At 41.3% G+C, this 22,891-nt stretch overlaps 1 protein-coding gene across 1 annotated transcript; it reads left to right on the plus strand.

Moving 5' to 3' along the window:
• The first annotated feature begins 22 nt into the window (after window positions 1-22).
• trip13 (thyroid hormone receptor interactor 13) lies at window positions 23-21,816 on the plus strand. The gene is made up of 14 exons (XM_084337037.1): window positions 23-123; window positions 473-569; window positions 3,198-3,354; window positions 4,086-4,212; window positions 5,054-5,109; window positions 5,193-5,283; window positions 5,467-5,539; window positions 5,635-5,698; window positions 6,778-6,864; window positions 7,846-7,952; window positions 13,102-13,255; window positions 16,802-16,914; window positions 20,171-20,240; window positions 20,607-21,816. Exons 2-14 carry the CDS (start codon window positions 475-477, stop codon window positions 20,700-20,702), a joined length of 1,290 nt encoding a protein of 429 aa, XP_084193163.1. The 5' UTR covers window positions 23-123; window positions 473-474; the 3' UTR covers window positions 20,703-21,816.
• The last annotated feature ends 1,075 nt before the right edge of the window (window positions 21,817-22,891 follow it).

A 22,891-nucleotide genomic window follows, 5' to 3' on the forward strand; every position in this document is an offset into this window, starting at 1 on the left:
TTCAACGGAGGATGTTCTTCCGGGTGAAGTGAAATCAATGCGCGCTAAATTCGATTACTGACTTGACGTCTGACTGAACGGAGTGCATCTACTAAACAACACCATTCTTGACAGCTGGCCAAGGTGGAGTACAAGATTACTTACATTACATACATACATAAGTTACATTACTTAACATTAGTTAAGTAACATTAGTAACAGTTACATTAGTTACTAAACAGAGTTGCCAATCAGACATATTATTGTGCTAACTCGCTAGGCAGCTAGCTAAACTGGTCGGTCAATGCAGTTAGCAATCTAACGTTAGTCAACTCAGGAGGAGGATGATCTATTCTAGATTGACGTTAGTTTTGTTTAACTACATCAAAATGAGCTTAACGTTGCTGTCTAACGTTAGCTTTAACGTTAAAGTTAGCTTACTATCTGAAGGTAAATGTATTGTGTAATGTCTTTTCTCTGTCATTTTTTACAGGAATGGACGGTCACTGTGACAGAATGGAGGTGGGGAATCACAAGCAAAACCCTAACAATGTCAAGATCGAGGTGGAGGTCCATGTTAAAAGTCATAGGTGTGTACCATGCAAAGACTTTAGTATATGTCTAAAAGTCGAATAGAGTCTTGATGCGATGAGTTTTATGATAACCAGTTTATACAGTATACAAACAACCAGTCTATTTAATATGTGTTCTATGTTATGGAGGACGTATGTAAACTATGGATGAGTGAGTCAGTCGCAGTCAACCAGCACCTGCTAACGGGTCGGGCCCTTTAGCTCAACTGGTTATAGTGCGGCTGCCTGTGGATCCTATGTGGTCACAGGTTCAAATCTCTCGGTTACAGACAGTAAAGGTCTGCAATCTCTCCACTCGCTCCGTTAGATTTTTCAGACTGAAACTCCCCAGCAACATGAACTTGAACCAATCCTTTCGCGCTACTGTAATGTCCCACCCCTCATTGGATTGATTGATTGAATTGATTGATTGAAAAGTTTATTAACAGATTGCAGAATGGGTACAGTACAGTACATCTCAATACATACAATTGTTAAGGGGATGCAGACCAGAGAAAGACTTTCGTCTTGTTTCCACCAGGGTCCCCCATTTTCAATTCATCATAACATATATGACATACATGACATACAGATAGACAGTACTGCTACATCTATACATTTATGACATATCAGATTTGCAAATACAGTACTGTTTGTGATACAAAAGTGTCCAGAAAAGGAGTGTATATACATTTGGCGTAGAAACTGTACATTGGAGGAGGTTGGTGGGGTGGGGTTGGGTGGGTTGGGTGAGGGCTGTACATTGGAGGTGGGGGGGGGGGGGGGGGGGTTGGGTAGGGGACACACACACATTTTACACTGTACATTGGAATATTGACAAAGCCTTACTTGGTCATTTACTGTACAACTAGGTTAGGACATTTGTAGGGGCCAGTTTCGAATTGCAGTCTCACGTAGGTGTTTTTTGAGAGTGTTTTTGAAGGTGGGTAGTGATTCACATTCCTTTACAGCTTTAAAAAAGCTGGAAAGCTAAACCTCTCAGGAATTGAATGACGTTTGACTGGTGTGGATTGAAAAACTCTATGATTGAGAGCCATTTTGAATAATGCGACGCATTTCTGTCAAATTACTCCGCCGGCGACATGTCTCGGTCTTAGAGGGTTTAATAAACAACAGAGAACCAGTTTACAATGTTAATGCCAAGGTTTATTACAGTAGATAGATATTATATACCAAACTCGCATTCAACTGCTGTAGTCATGTCTGCACTCTTAATCCTGGAAAAGGACAGGGAACATGTATAGTTGTTAACACTGCACACACTCAGTAGTGAGTGTTTCACTCATCTGTCAATGAATATACACTGTCTTACATAAGATAAGATATTCCTTTATTGAGAAATGTACAATTCAAATAAAGGTGCAGATGGGTCTGTATGCCTTAATATAATAATAATGCAGGACCTGTCGCAGAGGTCTTTAATTGGCATGCAGATGACTCTCAATGTTAGCGGCACACACACACCGGAACACACACGCATTGTTTTTTGTAGGATTGCCGATGTGATACTCCTCTGCGCTTAACCCATCCCGTCGTCCTTCCCCCCAAGGGCAGCCGGGAGCAGACGAGGGCTGTGGCGTGGGCCACGCCCGGGGACCATCCAAGTGCTCCTGCCCGTCTTCGTCACGGACGCGACAGCGATCTGTTGTTGTGCATGTTTTTCCATTGGGTTTCTCTTATCGGGGGGGGGGGGGGGGGGGGGGGGGGGGGGGGGACTACGACATGCAAACTCCACACAGAAAGGCCCGGGAGATACCCCACCTGGGTACCTGGCATCGCGGAAACCTGGTCCCCAAGCGGGAATCGAACCCTGGACCTTCTTGCTGTGAGGCGACAGTGTTAACCACTACACCACCGTGCATGCCTTATCGGTTATATTATACGTTCCTCTGAATAAATATAGGCAATACAACATTTTAATCTGAATATTATACTATGAGTAAAAGTAAACGGTATACACAAGGTGCGGTTTACACAAGGTTCCCTAACTGGCATGATATATGTCATATGTTGTAGTCCATGCAGGTTTTGACTGCATAAAGACAGCACAGCACCCCCAACACTGTATCACACCATGCGCTCCCTGCGTAAAGACAGCACAGCACCCCAACACTGTATCACACCATGCGCTCCCTGCGTAAAGACAGCACAGCACCCCAACACTGTATCACACCATGTGCTCCCTGCATACAGACAGCACAGCACCCTCAACGCAGCCAACCCGGATGAGACTAGTGTCTTCTCTGCCCTTCCCCCCTCGACGCTAAAGAGAATCTGCACTCCGCCAGCCTATTCTGCGTTAATCGATTCACCCCTCGATCAGAATGCTCCTGGCTACATTCTCAGCCACCAAGTGTCACTGGCTACTATGGTGACAGGGATTGTGCTACAATAAGAAATTGTTTATCAATAGGGTGTCATAACCATGTTACGTCAATTAGATTTTGATCATATTTTTCAACAGTTATTCAATGCTGAAAAGTGGCCCTAAAATCTGTTCACAGAGGCAGAAAAAAGGAGTGGACTTAATGTTCTTCCTAGCATAACTGTCCTGAGAAAGGTGGAATGATTATTTAACCATATTTATTCCTGTGTTGTTTCCCCTCCCTCATAATGATATTTCAGCACTGCAAAGCGGTCTGACGTGAAGGAACATGTTACAGCTATGCTAGACCGCCATAGCATGTCATTGATTTTTGGAAACTACAAATGGACAGAGTTTGATGACGATTTCCTCAGGAAACATGTGGAATCAGTGGCCATAGTTGATACAGAAGATACGGTAAGAAATTACTGTATTTATAAATCTTTACCTTTTTGGTGTATTTACACATTAAAATGACACAGTGGTGGATTCCTTAGTAAGTATGCATGCTAACTTGCCTAAGCAACACCTCACGACAGGCCATGGTCTATGGTTAGTAGGCCTATATCGCGAAGCAGAGCATTTCTCCTTTTAACTGGGCATGCGTCAGGTAAGCCCCAGAGAAGGAATTAGAATCATAGCTGAGGGTATATGCTCATTATACCACGGCTGTGAACCAATCGGATTGCTTGATTTGAGCTACCTGTTTTCAGTGGTGGAAAGTAACTAAATATTTTTTACTAATAAGTACCTTAATGTCACATTTAACACCTGTCAACTTCAAGAGGACATAATCAGAGCAGCATAACTGGACCACATACCACTTTAACATAACCTTTAATCAGAGCAGCATAACTGGACCACATACCACTTTAACATAACCTTTAATCAGAGCAGCATAACTGGACCACATACCACTTTATCATAACCATTAGAGGTCAATGGATCGAGGATTGAACGCTCCCAAGCACTGAAATATACAAACGTCATGTAGAATGCATACTTTCTCTTAAGTAGAACTTGAATGGAGGACTTTTACCAGAGTACTCGTTTTTCTGGGCATTTCTCATTTTCCTTAAGTAAAGGAACTGTGTAGTTCTTCCACCATTGCCTGTTTTACATTGCCCCCCCCCCCCCCCCCCATGCAGCCTGTTGATCTGAAGAGCTGCCGTCTCTCCGTCAGTATCTTCTCTCTGAACGACGACGCCCCCAGCACGCTCAACCTGGAGGAGAGCGAGGAGCTCTCAGCAGCCAGTCACTGGATCCTGCCTGCAGGTGACACGCCGACGCCACTGTTATATATACATACATCACTTTAAATAACCTGTGAACATACCTGCACATAGATATAGTATCTACAGATATGTAAAAGGACTACCGGTATGTACATATCCCTTACCTACTCTTACTGGTTACGCTGCCAGCCTTTATGACTACTACCATATTCTGTTGTCTGCTCAATTTATACCTACCTAGTGCTTTCACGGTCTACAACTGCCCTACACTGTAATCATAATTATCTTAACTACCCACCTCACTATAAGTCTACCCATATAACTCTGTATGATTGCATGTACAACAGTGCTGTATATAAAGCACATATACGCTATATATTTATATTTACCGCATGTATATACATATCCATATCTATCTGAATATACCTGCATATAATCCCCCTATATACCTACTTAAACACCTGCACATAACCCATATAACGTATACATAACCATATAAGCATGTACAATAATGCTGTATATACAGATATATTTATTCTTACCGTATACATATCTACATCTAAATTTTGATTTACATATAATCCTTTTACATATCTGTAGATATCCCTTACCTACTCTTACTAGTATCACTGTACATATTAATATTACAACTCTGTACATACATCTCATTAGCACTATTACTCAGTAGTATGAATTTATATATGTTATACCCACTTCAATCACATGTACATTGTATATATTAATTGTTACTGTTACATTTGCACTCTGGTTGGATGCCAAACTTATTTTTGTTGTACTGTACTTGTGCTGTATAATGACAATACATTTGAATCTAATCTAATCAAATCTACAGTTGACTGACCTGTTAAGTTTTTCCACAGCTGAATTTCATGGAATTTGGGACAGTCTGGTGTATGACATTGGGGTCAAAAGCCAGGTAAAAAAAAATAAGGTGAAATAATTGCATCACTGTTCAGTTGTTCCAAAATCAATATTGTTTCTTTTTTGTTACCCCCTCAGCTCCTGGATTATGTAATGACGACTATTCACTTCTCAGACAAAAATGTAGACAGCAACATAATTGCGTGGAACCGCGTTGTGCTGCTTCACGGTAATTAACTCCTATACAATACAACTCTTTTGTATTCAACTCAAAAGGAATCTGCGTTTCTTTTTTGTTTATTTGGTTAACGAACGTGCCAGGAAGCGCCGACTGTAATAACCATGTAAAGCAGCGGTATCTTAACACCTGTCAGACACTGATGTATTGTTCTCTTTCCGTGCCCACATGCAGGGCCCCCTGGCACAGGCAAGACGTCTCTGTGCAAAGCCCTTGCCCAGAAGCTGTCAATCAGACTGTCAAACCGGTAAGAGAGCCCTAATTCAGAGCAATTGGTTTTGGCTTTTAGTAACTCTATCCCTGCTCTTTTCATCGCGCAACGTCTCCTCTTCTCTCCTGCAGGTACTCTTATGGGCAGTTTGTCGAGATTAACAGCCACAGCTTGTTCTCCAAGTGGTTCTCAGAGGTACAGACAGCTTCTTGTGGTTAATATCCTTAATTGCGTGACGCTGTTGGTGTTATTTGGTACCTATCGAGGGACAGAAGTTATAGCTGCACAGTAGGGATGCGATGCGCCGATACCAATATCGCTCATTTATAATGACGCTCGATTTTGGATGAACTGCCTGTTTTAATCATGTTGCTTTTTCTAATGACATAGTAATGTTGGGCATAACATCCTGAAATCGTTTTATATGGTTCTTTGAAGGATTGTCATACCATTCGCACTTAACGTTTTTACTGTAAAACCCTCCGATGATTTTTCACTTCGTACTGCTTAAGGTTATTAAATTATAATTCTGAATGCCTTAGATTCTATCTCTGCCCATATTTTATTTCAGTTGCCACCTGTAGAGTTATTAAACGTAAATTAAAAGAGAAATGAACTATGTTCTATATAGATTAGATTAAAACATTGTCATTATTAAGGGGGCTCCAGTAGCTCACCGCATATCTCGGCGCTATTTCTGCGTCGGGGAAAACCGTGCTGCGTCACGGATCTGGTGGACTCGAGTTCGATTCCCGGACCCGCCGTCATTTACCAGAATGTCTTCCCCTGATCTATATCCCGTTTCACCCTGTATCTGTCGGTCATGCTTGACCAGAACAGCGATAAACGCAAAAAAAGAAAGTTAAAAAAAAAAAAAACATTGTCATTATACAGCACAAGTACAGTATAACGAAAATAAGTTTGGCATCCAACCACAGTGCAAATGTAACAGTAAAGTGCAATAGTAATATATAATGTACATGTGATTAAACTGGGTATGAAATATATAAACGAGTACTACTGACTGAGTAATGGTGCTAATCACATGTATGTACAGAGTTGTAGTATTAATATGTACAGTACATTTGCACAGTCTCTGGAGCGTAACAGTAAGAAGCATTTTGTATAAAAGTATTCTGTACTTCTGTATGACAACTATTAAAGAAACGTGAGTAATACAGGTGTTAAACAAAAGTCCTTGTCAAGACACCTCGCTTCTCCATGTGCGTTTTAAGTATCTTTTCATATTATTTGACACCTTGTCTCTTTCTCAGAGCGGGAAGCTGGTCACTAAAATGTTTCAGAAGATCCAGCAGCTGATAGATGACAAAGAAGCTATCGTGTTCGTTCTGATCGACGAGGTAAAAATGTATACCGGTAGTTGCACACAGAGAGGCGGGAAAACCAGCCTCTCTGGGTTCACACACTCGTCCCCAACTGGGTACATTTCCATTCCAACCACATCTTTTCAAATAAGAGAAGTACGTTTGTTTATCCCAGTGGGAAAATTGCACCAGGTAGTTTTTTAACCTCTGAAAAGTCCAAATGGTATGTCAGACCTTCTTTTGGCAATGGGATTGGGTTTCTTCATTGAGCGCTTATTTTTATCATTAGGGCACAAGTATCTATTATTGTCCTACTCGATTATTATGAATTGGTACTGAATACATAACGTGTTACACAAGAGAAAAACTGGATCTCTGGAGCACTATTTGAAACTAGAACTTATCTCTTGGTCTGTGGTGTTCCTACTCTCACCTTTACTATACAAAGAAGCATCCTCTAAGCACTGATGGTTCACTTGGTTATTTTTGATGGACTTGTGTCGACATTATAAACAACATTCAAGTATTTGTAACTAGTTATTGTAGAGGTCATGTTTCCCTCTCACAACTACCCTGTGCAGCTTTAACAAAATCTCAATATGTATTTAGTATTTTTTATTACCCTGCCATCATGTATATATATGTATATTTGTATACAGCTAGAAATTATTTTGTGTTTTTTTAACCTTTATTTACCCAGGGTAGGTTTGCTGAGCATGGGTGTTCTTTTTCAGCAATGCCCTGCTTCACATTCACACCGGTACAACCACAGTCTGACACTATTGGCCACTGAACATCTCCACTGGAGTGCCTTGCTCAAGGCTACTTCAGCGGTTGGCGTTGATGGACGGGAGAGCATTATTAATTTACTTCCCCTCCCAGATTCTTCCTGCCATTATTCCTCGGATGGTCCTGGTGTATATTCGCCAAGGCTTTGTGTCATTGTCATGTTTTGGTCATTCTATTTATTGTGTCAGCTGCAGGAAGTTGTGACTCATAGTGTTGTATGATGGATAGGTGGAGAGCCTGACAGCTGCGAGGAACGCGTCTCAAGCAGGAACGGAACCTTCAGATGCCATCCGAGTCGTCAACTCGGTTCTCACACAACTGGACCAGCTCACAAAGTAAGAAAGGATCATTATTCTAAGACTGAATTTTGAATGAACTCCCCAAATGTGTTCTTTTTTCTAATGACATAGTAATGTTGGGCATAAAATCCTGAAATTGCTTTTTATGGTTCTATTCTTACTTAATATTGTTACTGTAAAACTGAGGATTTTTCACTTTGTCCTGCTTACGGTTATTAGATTATAATTCTGAATGCTTTATCTATGCCCATATTTTTATTTCAGTTGCCACCTATAGAGTTGTAGATTAGATTAGTCATATGCATACATTTCTGTATGTACGCCAAGGTACGTATTTACATATACCGGTAAATAATGTTGTTACTTACTTTTTTACATAGGCCTTTTATTCCTTTCGGAACATAGGCCATTGATGAAAAGTTTCCACCCCGTCTGTCTTGAGCCATCCTCTCCAGCTGTTTCCACGTCAGTCCCCTCGTCTTGAGTTCCTGCTCAGTGTCTCTTCTCCAGGTGTTTTTGGGTCTTCCTTTGACTCGCTTGCCTTGTGGGTTCCAGGTTAATGCCTGTTTAGTTATTGCGGTTTTGTGTCTTCGAAGCGTGTGCCCAATCCAGTTCCATTTTCTCCTGGTCAGCTGGACCTCCACTGATTCTTGCTTGGTGCATTCCCACAGCTTGATGTTGGTGATTGTGTTTGGCCAGAAGATCCTGAGGATACGTCTCAGACAATGGTTGATGAAGGTCTGCAGTTTTTTGATGATGTTAGTGGTGGTTTTCCAGGTTTCAGAGCCATATAGCAGTACGGATTTGACGTTGGAGTTGAGTTTGATGTTTCGGGTTTTCCATATCTTGTTTAACATGTTGAATGTTGCTCTTGCTTTTCTTATTCTTGCCCTTACGTCTTCCTCAGTCCCGCCATCCACAGCTATAACACTACCCAAGTATGTGAATTTGTCAACCTCTTCCAGTGTCTGGCCCCCGATGGTTATGGGGTTCATGCTTTTATTATTGACTCTGATTACTTGAGTTCTTGGTCCATTTATTTTGAGCCCAAGTCCAGCTGCAGTTGTTTCTAGCAGCTGGGTTTTGTCTTGCATCTGTTGATGGTTGTGTGAGAGTAGTGCGATGTCATCCGCAAAGTCCAGGGCCCTCATGCATCAACGTGTTCTACGCACAGATCTGTGCTTACCCTGTGCGTACGATCATTTCTAAGCAAAGAGTGGGATTCATCAATTTCGATTTGAACTTGACTTCGTGCTTACATCTACGCACAGTTCAGACCACACTTACCTGGCGCCCAGTGGTAGAATATATTATTACAACAAGGAAATGAGCTTCTGTGCATAATAACACCGGCATGTTCTGTACGAACCGTAGTTCATTATAGTTCATTGTAGAATAGCAACAGTAGTGTAATTATGGTCAAAACCCTATAAATAGCATTTGGAATAATAGATCTTTCTCTCAGAATGAATGCAGCATGGTTTATATAGCGTTATCGGAATATACGGGGTGTAGGCTACTGACTGACTGCGCTCCGCGTAGCTTGATTGATTGATTGATTGAAAAGTTTATTAACAGATTGCAGAATGGGTACAGTACAGCTCAGTACATACAATTGTTAATTGGGGATGCAGACCAACTTTCGTCTTGTTTACATCAGGGTCCCCCATTTTCAATTCATCATAAATCATAAAGCTCAACTCGTTATTATTCTGCGCAGACCGCAGAAACACGGGAACGTTTTGATTATATTTAAAAGGCTTTACGTTAAACGAAACAAGTGGAACTTCGAAGCTGTAAGCAGAATACAAGTCATATTAATATAGTGTTCTTCCCCCTTTTTACTGTATAAGAAAGAATAGAAAACGCATTGCAATGACACCAGATAGTGGACAGACTATGTATATGATGGGATTCAAGTTCATGTATTGAAAGGCAGGCTATCATACATGCAGTGAGATTCATTGTTCTTGTATATGCTCTCGTATTATATTGTTTATATAGGCTACCCAATACTGACATCAAAATAGATTGTAGTATGCCTCTAGAAATCATATGCAGCAGGTAGAAAATTGACGGGAGATCCATCGCGATTTGGAATAAAATTGAGGAGAACTTTAATCCCTGGGGTATTAATCAAACAACACGGGAAAAGGCAGTCATTTATTAGCGCGGTCTTTATTAGCCGACAACAAAATAGATGCATCTAAAAATCATATAGCCAATCGAACACAACTAATAAAGGCATTCATATTACAAGCACGGTTATAATGACACACAACCAACGCCAAACAGTGGTCAACGAACGGTCTTTATTAGTATTTTGAGCTGTCCAGGCAGAATTGCAGCAATGGTCTTAGGGAGCCGTTGATATCTGACATCACCGTTTACAAATCCGCCTTTTATTTATCCCACAATACGCGATAGTGTCTTCTTGGTTCGACAGCAGTGAATTCTCCGTGGAGTTTCTCAGAGTTCCGCTCGGGTCGGTCCATTATTTCACATCCCATGGGGGGTGTTTCCTCATTTTCATGACCATATATGGATAATCATGCACGAGCATTGACGGTAGAACAAAGTGGTATTCATCAACACGGAGGACCATAGAGCCTGCGTACGCACGTGTGATGAATGCCGACTTCCCTGTGCGTGCGCTAGTTCTACATTCCGTGCTTACGTGTGGAAGTAGGTCAAGTTCTACGTCCACATTGATGCATGAGGGCCCAGGTCTTCGAGGTGCTCCATTAGACTCCACTGGATGCCAGTCTTTTTATTGGTTGTGGTTTGTCTCATGATCCAGTCGATGCATAGGAGGAAGAGGAAGGGGGAAAGTAGGCAGCCCTATTTCACGCCGGTGAGCACTTTGAAGTGTTCTTGTGCACATCCGTTATGTATTGTAACACTTGGCATTTCATGTCCTGATACATGTTCTTGATTATGCTGATGTATTTTTTAGGGATTCCATAGTGTGCCATGAGTTTCCAAAGCAGCTTGCGGTCTACACTATCGAATGCCTTTTCAAAATCTATGAAATTGACATAGACGGGTGCGTGCCAAATCTATGGATTGCTCGATGATGATCCTGAGCCTTGGCAATTTGGTCACTGCACGATCTACCGTTCCTGAAACCGGCTTGGTTTTCTCTCAGTTCATCATCGACCCCTTTTCGCAGTCTGTCCAAGATAATGCGGTTGAACACTTTGCCTGGTGTTGAGAGCAACATAATACCACGATAGTTGTTGCAGTTCTTAAGGTCTCCTTTCTTGGGTATAATAGCAATGAGCCCGTCCTTCCAGTCTGTTGGTACATTTCCTTCTTTCTCCCAGATCCTTTTGATCAGCTGGTGTAGCATGGTGGCTGAGGTTTCAACATCTGCCTTTAAAGATTCTGCTGGAATGTCATCTGGCCCTGCTGCCTTGCCACGTCGCAATGCATTGATCGCCTTTTTCACCTCATATCTTGTTGTGGGGGGGGGGGGGGGGGGGGCACAGTTGATCTCCAGCATGTGTGCAGCTGGCGGAATCTCCACCTCTTGGACAGGGGGCTGTCTGTTGAGGAGCTCCCTAAAGTGCTCATTCCACCTTTGATGTTGTTCTTCCTTGGTGGTGAGGAGTCGTCCTTGTTTGTCACGGATTTGTGTGTTTGTCCATCTAAACCTCCCGGTTAGTTTCTTGGTGGTCAGGTAGAGTTCCTTGAGGTTATTCTTTCCTGTTGCTTCTTCTGCTTCTTGCACCAAGTCTTCTATGTATTTCTGTTTGTCGCGTTTGATGCTTTTCTTCACCTCCTTGTTTGCTACTTCGTAGTCTCTGTGAGCTGCTCCCTTTTTTGCTCGAGTTTTGCATTTGTTTATTGTGTCTTTTTTTCCACTGGTTTTTGAGCTTGTTCTTGCAGGGCTTGGAACCTGTTCTGTAGGGTGATTTGGTATAGTTCTGTTGTTCCTATGTCCTGGAAAAGTTGGAACTTTGCTCTGTTGTCAGTGGGGCTGTTACAGCGCTTCAGCTTGAGTTGGAGTTTTTCGGCAGTAGGTGATGATCTGACCCCGCATCTGCCCCCCTCTTCACTCGTACATCCAGGAGGGAACGTCTGAACGTCCTGTTTATACATATATGATCTATTTGGTTTTCTGTGGTGTGCCGGTCAGGTGATATCCATGTGGCTTTGTGAACGGGTTTGTGGGGGTAAACTGTCCCTCCTATGACCAGGTTGTAGTGCGCACAGGCGTTTGCAAATCTTTCACCATTTTCATTCATGCTTGCTGCCGATTCCATGCTTTCCCATAATCAGTTCGTATCCATTGTTGTTGTTCCCAACCTTTGCATTCATGTCGCCCATGAGGAGAAAGATGTCTTTTTCTCTCCTGGCCTGGAGTAGCTGTTGTAGCTGGTTGTAGAAGTTGTCCTTTATTTCCTCATCTGTGGTGTTGGTGGGTGCATAACATTGTATGACATGTAGGTTAATTCTTTTATGGGTGGTTTTAAATCTTGCTGTGATGATTTGGGAGTTGATGGGCTCCCAACTGATAAGGGCTCTCTGCGCTTCTTTGGAGAGCATGAGGGCCACTCTCTCCGTGTGTGGTGCTTTCTCATCCGGGTGTCCGGAGAAGATTATGGATTCACCACTGGTCAGTTTGACTTCTCCTGTCTGGAGCCATCTGGTTTCACACAAGCAGAGGATAGAGAGCTTGTATCTTTTCATCTCTTCTGCGATGACTGACGTCTTCTCCGTTGTGTACATGGTCCTGATGTTCCAGGTTGCTATGTTGGTAGACCGCCTAGGCCCTAGGGGATAGAAGGTTCTGACGCACCCTCTCCATGTGGTTTTCAGCATGCGTCTTCATAGTCTCTGCAGCTCGTATGCTTGAAGAGCTTTCATCTCCTAGGGTGCAGATTTCTTACTTTTCTTCAATGTTTTTGTAATCCAATTATCCACTTCAAGGGGGATTGGCCCATGAGTTTTACCATTGCCCTATTGGTCAGCTTCACCTGCTTCCCACGACGAGGACGTTAGGGTTGGATTTTGGGAAGGCTGTAATAATGTTGTGATTTTATTTATTAATTTTATTTTCTTATCTTTTTGTATATATATCTTTTTCTCATTATTATACTTTTCTATCCCTTTTCCATTTCTTTCCATATGCATTGACTCGTGTTGCTGTAGACAATGACAAATTACTCATCTTCGTCAGGCTTTCCAACGTGGTGATCCTGACTACCTCCAACATGACGGAGAAGATCGACCTGGCCTTCGTGGACCGGGCTGATATCAAACAGTACATCGGGCCTCCGTCTGAGGACGCCATCTACAGCATCTACCTGTCCTGTCTGGAGGAGCTCATGAAGGTCGGAGAGCACACTCTATAATATAATATCAACTTTATTTGTATAGCACCTTTCATACAGGGAATTGCAGTTCAAAGTGCTTTACATCAGTAAGAAATAAGACATAAAATCAGTGTAAAACAAGCAGCAAGAGCAAAGCATGAAGCGGGATAAATTAATGCAGGTATATTAATCAACAATCCAATAGGCTTCTTGAATTTCTGTAATCTGATACAAAACATGATAAAGACCATAGTATGCACCCAGCGGATAGTGGGGCGTAGAAATAGAAATAAAAAAATAAGTCAAATAATAGCAAGGGTAAGACGGGGGAATAAAATGATAATATTGAGAAATGTAATTACGTCTCTCACCCTTTGTCACTTCAGCAACTTCAAAAGCGCTTTACCAACCCTCTTGGAGTAACAGTAACTCTAGTAACACTTTACATCAAGTTGCTCTTGTTTCTTGTTTGTGTTGCAACACTACAGGAAATATCTAACTTTAAAGGAAGGAATCGGTCGACTTCACACGTGTATAGATGAGGAACCCGGGGAGTGCAGTGTCGAGTGTGAAGTCGATCAGATGAGCGGTTCTGGAGGAACTACTACAAGCGGATTGTGTTTATATTAGGGCTGTCAAAATTAATGCTTTAACTTTGGAGATTAATTTAAATTATTTAAAGCATTAAAATAAATGTATCTAGATGAATCTATGGAGTGAAAAATCTTCAACGTTCTGAACTTTCAGCAGTATATTTGCTTGTTTGGATATAAGAAAGAGGTCTAGCTGAGGTTTTGTTGAACATTTGTATTTCACAGGAGAGAAACTATTCAAAGAAAGCTATTAACTCATTGTACGCCAACCACGAGTATAGTCGGGTTAACTCGCCATCGCTTGAGCGCCAATCACAAGTATAGTCGGGTTTTAATCGTTATTTCTTTTATTAGCGATATCCATTCATTTTCATCCATCCAACCTGATGTTATCGTTGGGAATGGGTCTGAGCTCGCAAAAGGGCAAATACCGCCGCCTATCGTCTCTCGGATGGTATTGCACATCATTGGATTGGATTGGCTGGGGATGTGCATCAAAAAAAAAGTCCGGTCCGGGCATGCAGTATCGTTGTACCACGTTGACTGGGGGGACTGGGAGCAGCGTGGATTATGTGTTTTGGACTATAACGTTGGATCAATGGACGTGATCGATATTTGGAATGGCGATCAGGAATAGGCTTGGGCGGTATGACGGTATTACGGTATACCAGGGTATTTAGAAATCCCGACGGTATTGAAAATCAATACCATCCGTCACCGTCAAAATCACAGATGCGCTTCAGTTTCTATTACAGTGAAACAGAGTTTTGAGTGTAGTGCACACGCGCGCCAGCAGAGGGCGAGACCAGTCCTCACTAGTGGAGCGAGTGGGTCACAACGGTGTTCACGTTTTACGGTAATGTTGCGACAGTGCTGTGAAAATACCGTAAAGCGGTGTGACGAGAGTTCGCGTGTGTTGTTGTGGTGCACTGGTGGAGCAAGCAAATAATCCGTCTCTTATTATATGTGAACTAAAGAGTACAAGGTTTACACAACAGCCCCCACCCTCCTTTTTATTGCATTTGTACCGTCCTGTACTATCCGCTGTCAGCTGTTTATCTCTCTCTGTGAGCTACTGAGCTTGATTAACTAGCGTTAGCTCACGTTAACTAGCGTTAGCTCTGCGGCTAATCTTAGATTACCCTGAACTAAATCAATGACTAGGTTATAAAGCATTCGAGTAGTTTTCACTGCACATAGAAGTAGCCAAACAACTGGAGCATTTCGGGAGCATAATGACCAAAACCCAGGCAATTTCGAGGCTTTAAGGAATCAAATAGTCTGCCATGGCTAGGCTAGATGCTAATGCTAACGGTGCAGGCTTCTGACTACCATTCTGAGAGCTGACAATGATTTGATTACTTGGTAACACGGGTTGCCCCCCCCCCGCTGATGAAAATGAAAGTCATACCGTCATATACCGTACACCGGGGTATTATGTCATAAAGGTATGACAATGTGAAAAAAAGGATACCGCCCAAGCCTAATCAGGAATTGGATTAATCTTTTTGCAGAACATCTGATGTGAGGTAAGGACTCTGTTACCAGTCTTGGGTTAATCAGATGTTTTTTTCATAGCGATCACAACATGCGTGTGTGTGTGCGTGCCGTTGGCGCTGAGCAAGGCACGGATAAGTGATTTTTCAGCCCGCTTTTGTATCGTGCATAAGGACACATATACTATCAATAATCTATCGTTTATTTGAAAACGATAAAGAAATCTGCCGAAAAATTACAACGTGTTTTGTGTATTCCACTAAAGGGCTATCATCGCTTATTTAGCTGGAATTACTAGAAATCTCAAACTATACTCGTATTCAAAACGGTATAAAACGGAAATGTACAGATGAAAAAACAATCCGTTTCGTACATGTTTACTGCAAGCAAGTCATTGATAAGCGACGGGTGTATTAGACCCATAGCCATAATTTAAGATATATTTTAAGCACTCGCAAATTTCCCCGTCCTCCCATTGATTAAAGCGCTGGCGTGCTAGCCCTAATTTGGTCATATAGGCTCGGCGCTGTGTTAAAATAGTCTTTGAATCTAAATATACTTTCTTTGTGTTGATTTTACATTAATTCCATGATTTTACTCAAGTAAATATCTGTTACAAGCTTCGGTCTTAAGTAGAAAAATGTTATTTTTTATCTAGATTAATTACAGAAAATTGTGAGATTAATTAGTTAATTTTCTTTTTAATCTATTGACGGCACTAGTTTATATATTTGAAAGCTGCAATAATTAACTCTTGATTTCTCCCAAATAGAAAGCCTGGTCTTGTTTCGCCAAAGCGATCATTTTAAATACCCAATTTTGTAACAGAGATTCGATGAAAATATTATAGTTTTCGTGCATCGATTACTAGATTTTAACCACAATAAATAAACAAGGTAGCCGGTAGGTAAATACTTCACCTACAAACATAATACTGTTCTGACAACACAATATTGATGTAATTAATAGAGAGATTTGCTGACATATATATATATATTTATTTTATGCATAGGTTTATAAAGTAGTCTGGAGCAAAAGCACGGGCTGGGTTTTGTCAACAAATTAAATAAATGATGGAATAACAACAGACTGGCTGCTGGTAGTGCCGGATCGGTCGAGTAGGACACCACTATGACTTAGTGAGAACTTCTGTTGATAGGTGGTCCTAAGTCTGTAAAATGTGAAAAATACAGTTTGAAAATAGTTATTGCAGTTTTAATGTCCCATGTGTTTTTTTGTTGTATATTTTAATGTACTGTCTCGTATTTTGATGTACTATATTTTAGTGTTTGTGCATGCTCGTATATCTTCATGTCATGTATTTTATATATTTCATGTATTGAATGTACTGTGTGTTTATACAGGGTATCTGTGGGGTATTAAAAAGTCTTGAATGTAGCTTGTTGGAACCTGCAGATACCCTGTTGTATATTGATGTGGTATATTTCATAATTCTAATATACTGTGTTCATAGTGCCAAATCATCTGTCCGCGGCAGCAGCTGTTCAGCATGTGTGAGTTGAAGACCATGGACTTTGCAGAGAGCGAAGTGTCGAAGCTGAGTCTGGTTCTCAGGAGCATCTCTGCGTGAGTACAGGCTCCTGTCACCTGTGCACCGGAGGCTCTCGATGCCATCCGTCTATTCACATCATGAGGGGGAAAAGTGCCGTTTTGAGCCCCCTGCTCTTCATCAGTCTACAGTGCACTCAAAACGTAACTTCTTTGTGTGGCATGAATAAGTCGATTGCATCAGGACCTCTTCCAGTGTGCAGACTTCACTTCCTGTCATATGCCTTTTTTTTCTTCTTTTTTTTGTAACCTCCTTTTAAATGGTAAATTATGCATTTTATATAGCGGCTTTATCCAAAGCGCTTTACAATTTTGTTCTTCACATTCACCCATTCACTCACACATTCACACACGAGCAGTTAGGGGTTAACCTCTTAACATGCACCCAGAAAAGCGGCAATTTTTTTATGACTGCATACTTCTTTTGAAAAGCGTATACCTACCGGTATATATTTTTTTAATTTATTACTTTTTCTCTTTCTGTTTTTTTTTCTCCCATCCCAATTTAGTCGTGCCAATTCCCCCCCTCCCCTGTCTTGATCGTTGCTCGCATGTGCCCCCCCCACTGGTCGGTCGTAGGGAGGGTTGAAGAATCTATCGCATGTCCCCTCCAATACATGCAGAGTCAGCCAGCCACTTCTTTTCACCTGCCAGCGCGGACTCTCATTGGCGAGGTGTAACGTGTGGGAGGCTCACACTGCCCTCGTTATCTCCTGTCCTTGCTGTGCCGGCGCCCTGACCGACCTGTAAGAGTCGCTGTTTACAACGACCAGATTACCACCCATCGACTCCCCTCCCGCTGACTCTGCCAATTGAGTCAGTATGACGGCCGGCCCAAGCCGGAGGCAACGCTGACAGCCGGATTCGATACCGGTGTCTCACGCGTTCGTGACGAGCGCTTAGACTGCTGCGCCACCCAGCCGCCCTGAAAAGCGTATCTTTATACTTTATGCTTATAGCACATGCATACACCTGATCTCTTTTGAAAGATAACATTCTGAAGTTACTAATGCAAAAAAGGAAAATCACTTTTAGTTCTAATGAAATAGAGTAACATAGGGCTGAACTTGAGTTGAACTTGAACTTGTGTACTCACATTTTTCTGTAGCAGTTGCAAAGAAATATATATATTAAAAAAAAAAAAATAATAATAATAATAGGTATAAGCTGGAAAACCCAATCCATAGCCTGAAGTCTTATGTAGTACAGGTCCAAATTTAATAAAAATCTGTTCAGAAATTAGTGAATGAATGTCTTCTAGAGAGATCCGGGTAAACCGTGTGCCAAGATAAAAGCTCTCCATTTCCTCATCCATGGCGATTCATTTGGAATTACTTTCACTTCTGGTTTTCGCTCGTCACCTTTCACCTAGATCCCTTATTCGCACACCACCACCTGGGGTATCATTGGAAAGCTACATTGGCTACAACCCTGATTAATAATCTTCGCAATCGGCAGATGATTGATAGTTCTAGAGCGTCTGGAGTCCGGGGTGGTAATCTGACGCTCGCACGTAAAAAGTTGCACCCTGATATATCGTCATGTAACTCGAGAACCGAGGCACGGATTTGGTCAAGTGAGGTGGCATTTGAACGGCAACAAATAGGGTTCGGCGAAAAATGCAGCCGCTAGACACTTGCAAAGTGTTGTGACTTTCATCTGTTCCGCCGGCAGGCACGACTGTTAAGAGGTTAAGTGTCTTGCTCAAGGACACTTCGACACGCTGCTGGAAGGAATGGGAATCAAACCGGGAACCTTCTGATTACCAGACAACCGCTGTACCTCCTGAGCCACTGTCCCTATAACCCTCGAACCAGGGCTCTAGTCGTGTAAAAAGAAAGAACTACTAACCTTACCGTCTTTTACTGTTATGCACTTTGCTACTAAGGAATCTACCTGGCCTATAATACTACCTACTATGCTAATATGTCTACACTATGCACTAGGGCTGCAACGATTAGTCGACATAATCGACGACGTCGATTATAAAAAATCGTCAACGAGAAATTGTTGCGTCGATTAGTCATTAAAAAAAAATTAAAAATTATTTAATTTTTTTTTTTTTTTGCACTACCTATCTTTGTGAGAGTGGCTTCTCAGGGTTCCAGACAACATCATAACATGATGATCCCATAGCAAATGTTGGACATTGAAAACATTGTTCCCCTGCAGGAGATGATGATCAGACTAGACACACAATACATTACACACGCACTCCTCTCACTCACACACAGCGATCAGAGTAAGACACACACATACACACTCCTCTCACTCACACACAGCGATCAGAGTAAGACACACACACATACACACTCCTCTCACTCACACACAGCGATCAGAGTAAGACACACACACATTCACACTCCTCTCTCTCACACACAGCGATCAGAGTAAGACACACACACATTCACACTCCTCTCACTCACACACAGCGATCAGAGTAAGACACACACACATACACAAATTACACAGTACACACCTCTCACTCACACAGCGATCAGAGTAAGACACACACACAAATTACACAGTACACACACTCCTCTCACTCACACAGCGATCAGAGTAAGACACACACACATACACACACACACACGGACTCCTCTCACACACGGCAAACAAAAGTTATTTAAAGTACACTTCCACTTTAATTTGTATTATTTAATTTATTTATCTTGTTATGAGTGATTGCTGTATTGTTCTTCAAATACATTTTCATTTAAAGTGGCTTAAAGATCCAAATTCAAATGTTTCATGAGTCATTATTTTAATTTGCTATGGGATCATCATGTTATGATGTTGTTGTTTGGTCCTGACAAGAGTCTCAAAGTCTGGGGTGATGGTAGACAAGCAACTCTGAGGTCATGCTCAATGTCCAATCTGTTCCTATGCTCTGTCTTCAGCTGGACCAGAGCTGAGAAGCCACTTTCACAAAGATAGATAATTAAAATTTTTTTTTTTTTTTTTTTTTTTTGTTTACATTGGTTTTCGATTAGTCGACTAATCGAAAAAATAATCTGCAGATTAGTCGACTACCAAATTAGTCATTAGTTGCAGCCCTACTATGCACTCAAGACTGTAGCACCCAAGTTCAACACTGTTTGACAAACAATCTTACTTTCCCTTACAGTAGCTACCAGAGTTGTACCCTTCCTATTGACTTGTTGTACAGAACTTGTATGTCGCTTTGGATAAAAGTGTCAGCTAAAAGACTGAATGTAAATGTGGGAATCTGACCCTGGAAGACAATGTTTTGTTTATTATATCAAATTTTCAGAAGGAGCAAAGGCCTGAGTGGAAGAGCACTTAGAAAACTACCATTTTTGGCCCAAGCACTGTTTGTCAAGGTAAGCAAGGAAAGCTCTTGATAATATAGATCATTTTTAGCTGTTCAAAAAATAGAGAAACAAAGGTTTGAAAATATAAATAATGTCAACATATACAGCTATCACTGGTCTACAACTTTGCCAGCAGGACCACCCTTTTCTGCCATTTTGACTTTGAATTTTACTCCTAGACTGTTCACTCGCATGTCATTCAGAAAGTTGTTTGCCCAAACCATACTGTATGGCCACAACACAGAATAAAACTTTGGGGAAACACAAAAGATAGGGAAGAGGTGTGCAAAGCTTTGTCTTTTGGCCCGGTGGTGGTGCACAGGAATTGTATGATACAGACATGATACATGTGCTTTGGTTGTTATTTATCTGCAGACGCCAACTGCGACCCTCGAGCGGTTCTTGGAAGCGATGGTCCTGGCTGTGGACCGACAGAGGGAGGAGACCGCTAACCTGGTGAACAGTGTCTGAAGTTATCACACCCATCCTTGCCCGACGGCCCAAGAAAACGGCTGCTGTTTTAGAAAGAAAAATGATCTCTTCTGAGGCCTCATGAATGCACTTGCCTGCATTTTGTTTGCAACACTTGTTCAGTCTGTATATAAAATTACATACAACATTACTTAAACAAATAACCTTATTTTAACAAATACTATGTTAAAAAGGAAAAGGTCCTGCTCACTGTTTTAAGCTTACAAATAGAACTTAATTTATTATATTAATAAGACAACGTTTCGATCCAGTGGATTTTCGTCTGAGGACAATCCACTGGATTGAAACGTTGTTTTATTAGATTCTATTCAAATATATAGTCATTATACACCACAAGTACAAGTGTTAATATAATAACACTATATAAAACACAGTGCCTTAGCATAGAGTGCCATAGCATGGTTTCCCCAGAGTAGCTTGAAAGTGTAGCATAGCAAAGCTAATGGCACTTGAGCTGAAAGGTAGCGTCAATCAAATGTGATCTGACCATGCCCCCACAATCTTGAGAAATGGTCTGAGCAGCCAGATGAGCTGGGTTTTTTAGTAGTTATTAACTACTTATTTATTCATTCTGGGTGGTTAATAATGACACATTTGTCTGTTGTGTGACTCGGAACACATTTATTTTCACTTTCCCCGTGACTTTAAAACAGTCCGGGACCTTTTCCTCAAGTGACTTCTCTCTGACGCACCTGTTACCTGTCTTTTGTTCAAGTGTGCAGAAGTATTTTTCTCATTTGAACAAATACTATGTTGAAAGTTGCAGCCCTCATTAAGATCATTTAGTTAGTTTTCAACCTGATGTTACTGCTGCAGTGATTTTCATTCTCAGTTGATCGTTAAGATGGGTGCACCAAAGGCTTTAATCCACTCACCTGAAAGTTTACAGTTGCATCTATTAAAAGTTGACTTTGTAAAATATTTTTTAATACATCTTCTTGAACTTGTTTGTATTTTATTTTTATATTTAACTTTGGTTGTTCTTACTACTTTCAGTGTTTGTTTATAGCATTTGTGAGTTAAAAGTACTGAAGTACCAGGTTTTTTTGCCATGCCATTTCATTTGTGAAAGTAACTAAGAATTAAATGTATTATCGCAAATTGGATTCAAAGGAATACCTTTTTTCTTTTTTTACACTTTATTCTTCATTTTTCAGAATCATAACAAAAAACGCATAGATACTTCTAAAACTGAATACAGATAAATGGAAAACATTTCTTATTTCTTTCTCAAAGAATTATTTTCGCCGAAGGTACTGTGGGATATGAGAATGTCTTCTCATAAGGACATCTTGGTCTCAGTTCATAAGGGCATTGTCTTTGTCCCCTCCCTCTCTGTATATAAGCGACCCCTGAGTGGGAGGTCGAGGCTTTTTCTCTCTGAAGCTGATCATTGACTGAGGAAGCCATCCAGTCATACTCTCCATATTTGTAATCGATACTTTTTCTCTGGCTAATTAATTGTATTAACTGGACCTACCTGACTGAGTCAGTTATTCATTATCTACTACAGTACACATCTGTTAACCCTTTCTCTGCCACGCTTATATCCATCCTTGTAGCCAGTCTGCCTTCTCTATTTGTCTATGGAGATGTTCACCTACTTTGCAGGGCTATAACTTTTTAAATTGTATTGCTAAATTGACATTACTTATGTTTATTTAGGATCCCCATTAGCTTTTGCACTTGACAAAGGCTATTCTTCCTGGGGTCTGGCACTTACAACAATACAACAATATTCAAGACATTACATCATTATCAACATCAATTACATAATTATCAACATCATTAACAATCTCATCTGTTAAAGTTAGAGGTTATGTATGATTGCTAGTAACTGTGCATAACTGTTTCCACTGGAGGGCGCTATAGGCGGAGCTGTTAATGTTACCGCCAGGTAGAGGGTATATAAGCTGATGCCGACTCCCCCTCTGTCTCTTCCCACCTACCTCTCACGGAGAGGAGATCTCATGTGCTGCTGTTGTGAAATGTAAATAATAAACCACGCCGATTAAAGGCTAAAGGTAGAAACCATGCCTCATGAACATATTATTGTCGCCCCATAGCCAGTTCTGTCAACAGGTTATGGGCCCAGATCACGCAGGGGCGAAATAATAAGGGTAGCAAGTTTAGCTGAAGTATAGGCTAGTTTAGCGCCGGGAGCACCG

The sequence above is a fragment of the Notolepis coatsorum genome (genome assembly GCF_963971535.1).
Source record: "Notolepis coatsorum genome assembly, chromosome: 19".
NCBI classification, from domain to species: domain Eukaryota; kingdom Metazoa; phylum Chordata; class Actinopteri; order Aulopiformes; family Paralepididae; genus Notolepis; species Notolepis coatsorum.